This window comes from Eubalaena glacialis, chromosome 9, assembly GCF_028564815.1.
Source record: "Eubalaena glacialis isolate mEubGla1 chromosome 9, mEubGla1.1.hap2.+ XY, whole genome shotgun sequence".
Lineage (NCBI taxonomy): Eukaryota > Metazoa > Chordata > Mammalia > Artiodactyla > Balaenidae > Eubalaena > Eubalaena glacialis.
The window spans coordinates 82,925,251-82,937,960 of NC_083724.1; the positions used below are offsets into that span (position 1 = coordinate 82,925,251).

At 52.0% G+C, this 12,710-nt stretch overlaps 1 protein-coding gene across 2 annotated transcripts; it reads right to left on the bottom strand.

Annotated features, from left to right (window-relative positions):
• Positions 1 to 10,329: 10,329 nt before the first annotated feature.
• On the bottom strand, positions 10,330 to 12,050 carry CCL19 (C-C motif chemokine ligand 19). 2 transcript variants are annotated; one of them, XM_061199284.1, is made up of 4 exons: positions 11,794 to 12,050; positions 10,986 to 11,112; positions 10,665 to 10,758; positions 10,330 to 10,574 (listed from the first exon to the last, which is right to left on the bottom strand). In XM_061199284.1, the coding sequence occupies exons 1-4, from the start codon at positions 12,029 to 12,031 to the stop codon at positions 10,554 to 10,556; spliced, it is 480 nt and encodes a 159-aa protein (XP_061055267.1). In that variant the 5' UTR covers positions 12,032 to 12,050; the 3' UTR covers positions 10,330 to 10,553. The 2 variants fall into 2 exon arrangements, with proteins under 2 accessions (XP_061055267.1, XP_061055266.1); XM_061199283.1 differs by lacking the exon at positions 10,330 to 10,574 and having other exon boundaries at positions 10,599 to 10,758.
• Positions 12,051 to 12,710: the final 660 nt, after the last annotated feature.

Sequence of the window (12,710 nt, forward strand, 5' to 3'; positions counted from 1 at the left end):
GATTAATTTACCCAATGTTTCGCCGCTTATAAATGGCAGAACACTGGTACATATTTGGAGCAAAACTGATATACTACCCATATATGTCTGTCCATCTGTTGGTTCAATCCATCCATCTATCCATCCATCCCAGTTATTTATTTATCTGACCATCCTTCAATGCTAAGACACCAGAGGCAATAAGACTTGCCAACTCCAATTTGAGGCTGGGTTTGGATCAGAGGTTAGCAAACTTTTTTGTTAAAGGTTCAGCTAATAAATAAGGTTTTGCAGGCCATACTGTCTCTGTAGTCACTTCTCAGCTTTGCTGTTGTAGCCCCAAAGCAGCCATAGACAATATGTAAATGAACAGGCATGGCTATATTCCAATAAAGTTTTATTTACAAAAACAGGCAGCAGGCTGGCTGGGCCATAGTTTGCCAATCACTGGTCTGGATCAGTGGGGAAGACACATACATTCTGTCATTGTTGGGAACATGAGTAGGGAATGGAAACGTATATTCCTTGCATTTGCCATTACTAATGTAGTGGAAACAACAGGATTTTTATACTCAAACTCTTGTATTTGAATCTGGTTTTAGAACCCTAGACAGTCAAGGGAATGGGATCTGTAAAATGGGAATAATATGTATCTTGTGAGGTAGTCCATGTGTCTGACTCACAGTGGGTGCATTCAGTGGTAGTTAGGTCCATCCCCTTTTCTCATTCATCACCTCCCATATATTACCAGCATCAGGAGGCCTCTCTCTTTTTAGGGTGTCCTGGGATGCAGTGAGGATAGTTCAATCTGGCTTTCTGAGTTCAGGAGCCCAACTTCTAAGAATGCGCTTTCATACAAGTTATATAGATTAAGCTCTTGCAAACTCCAAATTTCTCTTTTTAGTAGCTCTACCCCAACTCTTGTCCGTACTGTTCCACAACTGTAACCACTCCAGTGCCCAGCAAAACAAAAGGCTCTCTAATCAACAGGCCCCATTAGACTGAGAGGCAGCTTAGGTACCTTCTTTTATTAAGTCCACCATTCATGATATTACCCTGTTCCCCAGGTGGCTTTTTAACCTATTTCTTCCAAACAAATACTCTTCTCTAGGAGGAAAGATTGTGTCCATGTGTGTCTTTGTGTCTGTGTGCCCATGACAGTTTGTGTGTAATTGTGTATGTGTGTCTATATGTCCCCTTGTGTCCATACTGTGATTATATGCTTAAGTGTCTGTGGTGTGTCCTTGGTAGATGTGAGTGATTGGCTGTGTGATTGATTATATGCCTGTGTATGTGTGTGTGGGTATGGACGTATGTATGTGGGTAAGGGTGTCCCCACTTTTGTGTTTGTGTGTATATGTGTGTTCTGTTTAATCCATCCCTTTGTGGCTCTCAACCTCACAAGGCCTGCAGGGGGCATCCAGTGCATAGGGAAAGGGGATGCGAGGCTACTGGCCTGTGCTCCAACCTCATGGGGCCTGCAGAGGGCATCTAGTGTCTAGAGAAAAATGGGTTGTGTGGCCTGTGGAAGTGGGGCTCTGGTCTGAGGAGCCTGGGCTCTCTTATTCCAGAAAGGAGCTGGAAATGAGCAAGAAGCCTGATGACTCAGCTTCTGAAAGTCCCTGATCCTAGGAGGGGGTCTGCTTCACCCCGCAAATCCTTCTCCAAACCCTCTGTCCATATCCAGAGGGTCCCGGCCCAGCCTGCAGGGCAGAGCTTGTCCCTTTAGTCTGAGTGTGGGTAGGATATTGCACAGCACTTCTGGAGGTGACTGGACATCAGGATGGGGGGAAGTCTTGAGCAACAGTACACCCTCCTTCTCTGCCTCCTGCCCTCAGCAGCTTGAAGGACTGCCTCAGTCACTGTCAGGATTTCCTGAACACCCCCTCTCCTTCATTTTCTGCAGTTTGGGCCACTCTGGGCCCCAGGGTTTCTGGGCCTGGACTGAGCTTTCTCAGGAGACGTGCAGGAAACAAGGGCCTCTGAAACCAAGCAGAAGGTGACCTGTGTCGCTGGTGATGCGCCTGGGGGGTAGGGGGGCCAGAGGGAAGGCAAGGGAGGCTACATGTAACAGGGAGCTCTGCAGAGCCTTGAGGATGGGTGAGGCAGGAGGTAGGACATTCCAGGGGGAATGAACAGCAAGCACAGAGGCTCAGGAGGGACAGGGCTTTGTGATTAATCCTGATGTGGGTGAGGCAGCGGAAGGCAAGTGGTGTGAGAAGCTATGTATGTGGGGGTAATCCCTGGGGTACTTGGGGCACCTCCTGGTGATGCCATGCCCAGTGGTCAAAGTTCATGGAAGACCCCTGTAACCTTAATCAGGCAGGACCATCAGGGACCAGTATTCCCTGGGCATGAAGGTTTGGGTCCCTTAGCAGGCATAGAATGTCAACCAGCTGAAGTGCCAGTTGGAGGTAAAGGGAATGAATCATAGAGGAAGTGTGGCAAACAGAATTTAAGATTCCTCCCTCATGGTGTGCATGTCCTGTTTAATCTCCTCGCTTTGAGGGGATCCCCTTGGCCTGTGAATATGATGGGATATCAGTGATGTGGTTAGGTTATGCTATATGGCAAAAATGAAGGGGCTTTGCAGATGTAATTAAGGACTCAAAATCAGTTGACTTTGAGTTAGTCAAAAGGGAGATTACCCTGGGTGGGCCTGACCTAATCAGGTGAGCCCTTTAAAAAAGTGTCTAGGGCTAAGAAAAAGCAGCAGCAGATGCTCTCATGTTGCCCTTGGAGAAGCAAACTGCCATGTTGTGAAGAGGACCATGGAGCAGGGAGTTGCAGGCAGCTCTAGGAACTCAGGGCTTCAGTCCTAAAACCACAACTGTCAACACCCAGTGAACTTGAAAGAGGATGCAGAGCCTGAGATGAGATGGCAGCCTGGCTGACACCTGAGATCAGCCTGGTGAGGCCCTGAGCAGAGGACCCAGTTAACCTGTACCCAGACTGTTGACCAACAGAAACTGTGAGATAATAAATTTGGATTGTTCGAAGCTGCTGAATTTGTGGTGATTTGTTACACAGCAATAGAAAACTAATATAAGAAAGAAGTAATAAATTCTAGTTAAGCCCCAGGACTAGTTTCAGAACTACTGACTACAGCTTTTATTCATATTTCCTTCCTGGCTCCAAAATGTCTCCATTTCTTTAACTGACTCCTCTTTTCTTTCATCCTCCTTTATTCCATTCTTGAATATAGCTTGTTGTGGAAATATTACTACTACTCAACAAGATTCTGGTTTGCTTCTCCTCCTGGCAGTTGCTCCCTTGTAGTTAGGCATGGAGGTATGACCCACTTTGGCCAATGAAATGCATGCAGAAATGGCTTGTGCCATTTGTGGATAGAAGCATTTAAGGAAGGGTTCCCCTTGCTGTCTTGCCTGGCTGGAGTCATCATGGAAACATGTGTTGAGATGAAAGAACATGCCAAGAGATCAAAGCAGCCTGGAATGTTGAGCCACCACACGGAGTACAGCTGTGCTAGAGATCGCCTAGACCCACAGCAGGCTTGGTATGTGTGCAGCATAGAATTTTGTTGTGTTCAGCCACTCAGATTTAGGCGTCATTTGTTATTGCAGCATCACCCAACCTGTCCTGACCGATCAGGTGTGCTGCTGGTGGTCACCAGGTGTTGTAGAATAGAGAGATGAGATTACAACAAAACTAGAGGAGGAATGGATGTCATTCTGAGTTCTTGGATTTAGATTTGGCTTTTGCTATGGGCTGGACTGTGTCCCCTAGAATTCATATGTTGAAGCCCTAACCCTCAATGTGACTGTATCTAGAGATAGGGTATTTAGGAAGTAATTTAGGTTAAATGAGATCATAAGGGTAGGGCTCTAGTCTTATAGGACTGTGGCCTTCAAAGAAGAGGAAGAGAGAGAGAGATCTCTGCCATGTGAGGACCTAGTAAGAAGGTGGTCATCTACATGCCAGGAAGAGAGCTCTCAATAGAAACCTACCATGCTGGCACCTTGATGTTGAACTTCTAACCTCCAGAACTGTGAGAAAATAAATTTCTGTTGTTTAAGCCACTCAGTCCATGGTATTTTATTATGGCAGCCCAAGCTAAGACAGGTGTGGTAATTGCTAAGGCTCTGAAGAGTCTCTCTTTGGGGAGCAGTGAATCTTTTTGGTTGTATAAACAAAAGTGATCTAATGTTAGGTGACACCCTTAAAATGTTAAGTCTAGGGTTTGGGAAGAAGGATGCATGTTGATGTTGGACAGCCGTAGTGTGGACTATCAAGGTATTTATCTTTTTTTTCACTGCCCACAATCTTAACCCCTTTCTGTGTTTGAGGAATTTCCTATTATATTAGTCTTACTTACCAGTAGATCTTGCCTTCCATCGTAGAATCCCCAAAGGATTACATTCAGCTCCCTGAATCCCAAGAAAATATCTGTCTTGCTTACTATTGTACCATGAGCACCCAGAACAGTGCCTGGCGTGAATAACTATTTCTGGGTTCCAGACAGTGATGTAGCATCACTTTAGACACAAGGGTTTGCCAGGGCTGGGACTCTATGTCATGGCAGCCCTAAGACCACTGGGGACCCTATGTTAACAGATGCTCTGACACTTAGGGCTGCCATGCCAAGAGGTGCCATTTACATAGACTACATGGAAAATGGTGTTCCTGGAGTGGTGCATCGCTGCTGTCCTGCCTGACAGGCTTGGGTGTTCCTGACAGTGATAGGATTTCCCAAGAGGAATGGTGGCCTGATAGTAATGGGGGGACCTTGACATGAATGGGGCTCCTGTCAGCAGTGGGGACACCAATAGGTGTTGGGATGTCCTGCCAGGATTCCTGAATTGATGGAGAGCTTTATAGTGTTGGGTCCCTGGTAGGAAGGGGTGTCTTCCTCTTGGGGGAGGATCCTTGAAATGATGGTCTGACAGGTATGAGGTCGGCAAGGTGATTGAGGTTTTGATGGTAATGAGTCCAGATTTCCAGTGAGTGCGATTCTGAGATCCAGAACTCTGGGGGGGTGGGGGTGGGGGGGTGGGGGGTGCGTCCTGTTGTCTGATAGGGCAGTGTCGAAGCTGCTGGGGTTACAGCCATCCTACTTCGGCCGGGTTGGAGCCCAGGGCAGCTCATGTCTTATGCTTCCCCTCCGGAGCCATGGAAGACTCAAAGGTCCTAGGAATAGAAGTGGGCTGGGAGGTCTGACTCCCCCATCTACTCTGATCCTCAGAGGTTCCACCCCATGCTTGGCCCCTCAGAAGCGGGTCCTTCAGGATCTGATCCCACCCTTGCAGTCCCCAGAAGCTCTGCCCTGCAGGGGCCCCAGCCAGGCTGGCTCAGAGGCCCCCTGAGAGACCCACTCCTTCCAGAAGTCCCACCCACAGAACCCCTAGTCCTTCCTCTATCCCTACCCTCCAGATCCCAGCCCTGCCCTCCATTCCTCCTTTCCTTTCAACATTACCAGGTCCTGGCCTCTGCTATTCCCCTGCGAATGGAGGTAAGAAGGTGGGCATAGTTGTAGGCTGAGCCCCTTCTCCACTGCTCCACTCCTGGAAAATCTGAGGCCTGAGCAGACCTTGAGAACCTGTGCCCACTTCCTCCTGGAGGCTCTGGGGAAGCAAGCTCCCCTTCTGCTGGAGAGGCCAGCCCAGGAGGCCTCCAAGGGGCATATCTGTGTCTGAGCTCAAGCACTGGGGTCCTGCCTGAGACCTTCAGCTTCTTCTCTTGTTTTTTCCCAGCTCTTCCTAGGAAGCCAAGCCTTTCTACCCCATCTGGACATCCCAGGCCCCAGCCCTCAGCCTAAGTGCTACCCGTCAGGCAGACGGGCTGCAGTCTCAGCTTTGCCACTCACCAGTTGAGTGGACTTGGGAGATCACTCTACCTCTCTGTGCCTCAATTTCCTCATACATAGAATGGGACTAGTGATCCCCACCTCATAGGGTTGTTTGAGGATACAATGATAATGCACATAAAGGACTCAGCTTGGAGCCTGGCACATGGTCAGCACCTCAAAGGAACGGTTTTCCCTGCTCTCTGAGGGCCACTTCCTCAGACCTGCACCTGCTGTACTATTTCCCATTTTTATTTAGGAGGTGGATCAACTCAGAGAGGTGGTATGTGTGGTAGCTAAGCGTCAGATTCTGGAGCCCGTCTGCCCAGCCAGGACCCCCAGCTCTGCCACTTTACCAGCCATCCAGCCTGCGTAAGTCATTTAACCTCTGCACCTCAGTTTCCTCAGCTGCAACATAAGAATGACGATAGCACTTAAAGCAGTGCCCAGCATCTAGTAAGCACTAGTGGTGATAGAGCTAGTACTACAGAGCCAAGTCCTCCCATGTGGACAAAGTCTCAGGGTCCACCAAGAAATTTCTCTGACCAGAAAAGTGCCTGTTTCTTCTGACAGAGGGCCTCTTGGAGGAAACCCCCCACTTGGGAGTCCTGCTCCCTTGTGAAGCTCTTATTCCCAAGGTTTTCTGGCTATTTCTGAGTTTCCCGGAGGCCAGAGAAGGGAGTATGTGGTGGAGGCTTGCCGAGAAATTGAACATGAGATGATGAAAAATCTGATCAAAACCGTATGGAGCTGGCTCTGACCAAACACTTAGCCATGTAACTGAGACAGCCCCCACCCCGAGAACTGGATGTGCTCCAGGTGTGAGCGGTGGTGGGGTAATCGTGGGAAAGGGTCATGTTCAATTCCATTTTCTGTTACTCAAATGTGTACTAGGCCTTGTTCTGTGCCAGGCCCTGGGCAGAGCAATGTTGGCAATGGCAGTTCCCTGGGAACTCTATCAGGGAGCCTGTTTTTGTTTTTGGGCCGAGAGGCTTGTGTGATCTCAGTTCCCCGACCAGGGATTGAATTGGGGTCCCGGCAGTGAAAGCTCCAAGTCCTAACCACTGGACCATCAGGGAATTCCCCCGTGGACCGGAAGCTTTTTGTCCACCATAGAGGTGGACAAAAAGGCTGGGAGCTCCCTAAGTAGGGATGTCAGGTCCCTTTAGGGAGATGTTGGCTGCTGGGACCACAGGACTTCAGGTAGGGGGGTGTCACTCAGCTGCCTGCCTTAAACTTGTAGCAAGTGCCATGTGCCCGAGAGAGGAAAGTGTCTACTTAGAGGCAGGCAGCAAGGCCCCCATATCCTGGTTAGGGAGCTAGGAGTCCACCCCACCCCTCAGAGAGCGGGCAGCTTCATCACTGTCAGGTAGGCAGGTCCGTCAGAACTTGGAATAAATAAGGACTCAACACTTGTCAGTGAATCATAGTGAAACAGGGCAGGTGTTGATTAGATGAAATCAGAGTGCTGAGAATGTTTAAGCGGATCAGGACAAGTCACAGATTGCTGGGCTAAGCCCTCCTGTGTCTGGCAGGGAGATAAGGGAAAAAGACCTAGTGTCCGGGAGGGTTGGTGGCTGGGGATGGGAAAAACAGGGAAGGAGAAAGCCAGGAGGAAAGGCACTGGCCGGAGAAGAGGTGGGGAGGGCTCAGTCTTCTTCGAAATTCTTCACCCTCCAGGCCTCCAGGGTCCAGCAGGGGGCTGTTCCAGCCACTTCACCAGCACCTGGATTATTTTCTTTCTTCCTGAACCTCAGCTTCCCCTTTATTCCCAGAGGGTTGTCCCTGGGGCCCTGGAAAGTGAAGACTTTCCTTTCTTTCTATTTTTTAAATAAATAAATAAATTTATATATTTATTTATTTTTGGCTGCATTGGGTCTTCTTTGCTGCGTGCGGGCTTCCTCTAGTTGTAGCGAGTGGGGGCTACTATTTGAGCGGGGGCTACTCTTCGTTGCGGTGCGAGGGCTTCTCACTGAGGTGGCTTTTCTTTGTTGCGGAGCACGGGCTCTAGGTGTGCGGGCCTCAGTAGTTGTGGCATGCGGACTCAGTAGTTGTGGCTCGTGGATTCAGTAGTTGTGGCATGTGGGCTCAGTAGTTGTGGCACGTGGGCTCAGTAGTTGTGGCATGCAGGCTCAGTAGTTGTGGCGCATAGGCTTAGTTGCTCCGTGGCATGTGGGATCTTCCCGGACCAGGTCTCAAACCTGTGTCCCCTGCATTGGCAGGCAGATCCTTAACCACTGTGCCACCAGGGAAGTCTGAGTGGGGACCTTTCTGAATGTGCATGACTTTGGGCAGACTGTGTGAATGCTGGGGAGGGTTAGCCTAAGACCCAAAGATTTAGGAATTAAGTCTTTGTTTGGAGGGACTCTTAAAAATGAAGCTCCCGCATGCCCCACCTGACAAATGGGGGAAGTAAGGTCTTGGAGGGAGCAGTAAGGTCTTGGAGGGGGCAGTGAGGAAGGGACTTCCTCAGAGTTGCACAGTCAGGGGCAGAAACAGAATTGGGGGATTGGGGACCAGGCATTGAGCTCATGACCTGTTCCTGCATCCCTCCCCCCCCCCACCCCTGGGGCAGTGTCAGGGAGGTGGTGTCCAGGTGCCTCTCTCCTGGTGGCACCTCCTCAGGGCTCCCACCCTCACCTTCTCTACTCCATCTGTGTGTTTCCGCAAGCGTCCAGAGGGTGGGTTTGTGTCTGCCTCTGTGGCAGGCTGAACTTTGCTTGGTTTCACCGGGGACCCAGAAGGATTTGAGGAGATGTACCCCCCTCACACCTGTGTTTGTCCTCTGCCTGCTGCGGTGCAAGGCACAGGTCCAAAGAGTGTCCATAGCTGTGACCTCTGGAACTCCATGGTTGGCTGACTTAATGGATGGATGAGTTGGTGGGGGGTGGGTGGATGGATGTGTGGAGGTCTAATGGTTGCAGAGACAGCTAGATGGATGGCTGTATGCATGCATGAATGGATAGGTAATTTCCCCCAGGTAGCGGAGCCAAATTTCCTGGCTATACCAGTTGTTCTTGCAAACTATCCCCATTCCACCCACTCCTGTGACTCCAAGACCTGATTTATCTGAGGTTCTGGACACCTCCTCCTAGGAGCAGAGGTGAGGAAGAAGCTGCCGTGCTCTCAGCTCAGTGAGGAGGGGCTGGCACAACCCCTCACTGCTGCTTCCCTTCCAAGTTTGCCCAAGCCTGCCCAGGCCTGCTTTTGTTACCAGATAAGGTATATGGTGTAGTGGTGGCCCCTGTTCCCAGGTAAGGATGCTCAGTCTGGTGTACTAGCTGTCATCCCAACCCCAGGGGCACAGACTTGCTGCTCCCAGCTGGACAGGCCCTTAGGGGCCATAGTTGGGCAACCAGCCAGCTTTCCCAGAGGACTTCCCGAGCACGAGGAGTTCATTCCTCCCAGAGCAGTCTTGTGAGATGTCCCAAGAGTCGAGGGCTTTTGTCTCCCAGAGCTGAGACTCCTTCCCTGTGACTCCTCTGGTCTCAGTGTTGCCTTGGCCCTGGAGCCCATGTGGCTACGAGGTGGTGGGGGTCCCCCCATGCTGGATCTCCCCAGCTCCCTGGCTGTTCCTTTTTCCTTCCTCTCCCACTCTGACCTCTGGCTCCCAGGTTTGTCTGTCAGTATCCCTGAGAAGCATGGCCCCAGGATTGCCACGTGGATCCAGATGGGGCTGGACCTGGTCCAGAGTGACTGGGCGAGAGAAGAGGGCTGGCCTGGAGGTCAGATTCTATATGGACAGATGAGCCCTCACCTCTGGCTGCTGACCCTTTTCTTACATATTTATCTGCTCTCAAGACAAATATTTATTGAGTGACTACCTTGTGCCAAGCAGTGTACTTCATACCAGGGAGACAGTGGAAACCAAAATAGACAAGATCCCTGTTCGGGAAGGCTGACAAACTAGCAATTATAACTCAGCATCTTGAGTGCTGCAAGAGGAGAGGAGCAGAGGGCCCTGGGAGCTTGGGAGGGAGGGAGGCTGCCTAACCCAGCATGGAGTCAGGGAAGGCTTCCTGGAGGAGGAATCATCCAGACCCAGATGGGAAGCCAGGCAGGCAGAAGAGAGAGAAGAGTGTTCCAGACAGAGGGAATGGCTTGGGTGGATGGATTCTTTCCCCCCAGGCAACAGAGTTGGGCCTCCTGGCCCTCCCCCAGCCATGAGAGCTGGTTCCCAAGAACTCCCTTCCCCGCCCCCAGTGACACCAGATCCCTGAGACACCTGGATGCTTGAGCACCTGTCCTGGAGGGCAAAAACTCAGAGGCCTGAGAGAGTTCGGGTCATTCAGGGGACGGGCACAGGTTTAGTGTTGCTGAGCCGTGGAGTGTGTTAAGGCTGTGAGGAGGCATGAGGTGGGGCCCTGATCATGGGAGCTGATCCTGAGAACACAGCGTATTAGGTGGAGGTCGATGAGGACGTTGCTCGGGCTGCAGGGTGGAAACTAACCCGGCCATTCCACCTCCCCCTTCCTGTCCCAGTCCTCCTGGACAGACAGCAAACAGACAGCAGACAGACAGATTCGTGGGTACCAGCTGGGCTTTATTGGAAACATTGCGGTCTGGGCATGGAGAAGTTGTGCTTCCACCACACTCATCCACACTCACACTCACACTCACACAGTCACACTCCTGCCCCGCCCCAGCTGGGTCAGGTCTGGTGCAGGGGAGCAGGAGGCCTGGTCCTCCCTTCTGGTCCTTGGTTCCCCAGGGCTTCAGTGATTCACATTCTTTCCCTCAGACACAGGGCTCCCTCTGGGGCTATCATGGGCTACCTGCTGTAGCGCTTTCCCTGGGGGAGGAAGGAGAGGCAAGGTCATGGGCTGGGGTCTTGGGCAGGGGCTTGGAGGGAGGAGGCGGGGCTGGGGAGGGCCAGGCTTGCCTTGGCTGAGTTCTTCTGCAGTCTCCGGATGATGCGGCCCACCCAGGGCTGGTCTGGGGGTGCACAGAGCTGGTGACCTCTCAGCGTGGTGAACCTGGAGACAGAGGTCAGAGGTCAGAGAAAATAGAGCCCTGGAACTCAGCTTCCCCGCAGGCTCTGGTGTGAGGGGCAGCGGCTGGGGACCACACCCGGGAACCTGTTTCAGGGGCTTCCTTGCAGAGGTTGGGCTTGGCAAGGAGAAGAGAGATAAGAAGGTGGGGGTGGGTTTCCCCAGGGGCTGATGGGGGAGGTGAGGTTAGTCAGGCTCGTCCCGCAACTCACACAACGGCAGGCACCCTGCAGCCATTGTTGATGAGCAGGTAGCGATAGGCTCGCACCAGGAATCCAGGGATGGGGCGCTGGGCCACAGACAGGCAGCAGTCTTCAGCGTCGTTGGCATCTCCCAGAGCTGGGGTGGGATTAGTGTCAGGACACAGGGACACTGAGGAGCGGAGGCCACAGCCCTCACTGGTATTAAGGATACCTGTCTGTGTGTGGCGGCAGCTAGACCTGATTGATATTTGCTAAATATATTGAAGCACTTCTAAGCAGTTCGGCAAACGACCGCTGTCTGAGCCCCACAAATGCCTTCCTGCTGCCCTGATCACCCCAACTTCTCTCCCAAGTCCTTTCAACTTCCCCACAAATGAAGAGTTCACACTGGTTACACTGTCAGTGGGGGGAAGGATGTGGGGTAGGGAACGGGGTGGGGTGGGTAACAGGAGGATGGCATTAGTAGAACTTAGGAGTTGTTAAATTTTTTGACCCTTCTTAGACCAGTGTCTCCCATTCTCTCCACCTTAAGAAAGTATATACTGTTCTCTCCCGCCTGGGAAACTGAGGCAGCAGGAAATAGAGCCTGAAGAGAGGGGGGTAGTCATAGGCCCTGGATACACCAAGAGACAGATACACATTGGAATTCAGGGGCCCAGGTACACCGCCACTCCCAGGCACACACACGGGGCGCAACCCAGGTTCACTGACACATGCAATCCTAACTCACAGAGTCCCTCACGTCCAGCATCAAGCAGTCTGAGCCCTAGACACCCCTGCTACTTGCCCCCCACCCGAAGCCTCCCCTCAGCCTTACCAGGGGAGGTCCAGAGAATCAGCAGGCTGAGCGCTAGTAGTGCAGCTGCATGGGATGCCATGGAGGATGAGCGGAGACTGACTGCCAGCAAGCTGTGAGCGTGAGTGAATCTGGGCAGAGTCTGTGTGAAGCCGAGGCCTGGCTGGGAGTGGGTGAGGGTGCTGGGAAGTGCGGGGTGTGAAGGGGTCTGGGAACGTGAGAGTGGATGAAGCTGGAGGAAGCTGCCACTGCCACCCATTTATGGCCCGGAACTTTCACTTTCTCTGCTCAGAAATTCCCCTCCAAGTCCGTTCCGTGGATTCCCCTCTGCCCCCCTCTTTCTGACGGAAACTGACCCTGCCCTCCCTCTTTTCTTCTGCTTTCCTTGGCTTCAGCTCTAAGAACCTAAGCAGCCTGCAGTCTGGCCACGAGAAGGGGACCTTGTGCTGTCAGCTCCAGAGAGAGAGTCTACACTGTCACCTCCCTGGTGGCATTTGTGTCATCAGCCACAGGGCTGGCCCCTAGAGGTGATGGTTAGGATGGAGGGGCCAGAGTGAGGAGCTGCGTGCCCTTCCCTAGGTTTATCCCTTATCCTCACTCTCTTCTCTGTGGTTCTTCTCTCTGGTGCTGGTGGTGATGAAGAAGGCGCCCTGGTGCCCTCAGAACAACCGTGGAGCCTGGGGTAGCCTCCCCAGGTCATTACAGTGCCTGCCCATCCATTGTCTGGGAACCAGTCTCTCCCTTGGGACATGCAGAGTTGAGAAGGAATGTTCCTTGGAAGGAGGCCCACCACCTCTTCCCACATCTCAGGCCTCTGGGATTCAACCTCCTGACTCAGCAGCACTGTCCCTTTCTCAAGTTACCATTTTCATCTGCCCAACACCTGGGTCAACAGAACAGCTGGAGGGAGCCTGGCCTGGCATAACTCCCTTCATCTT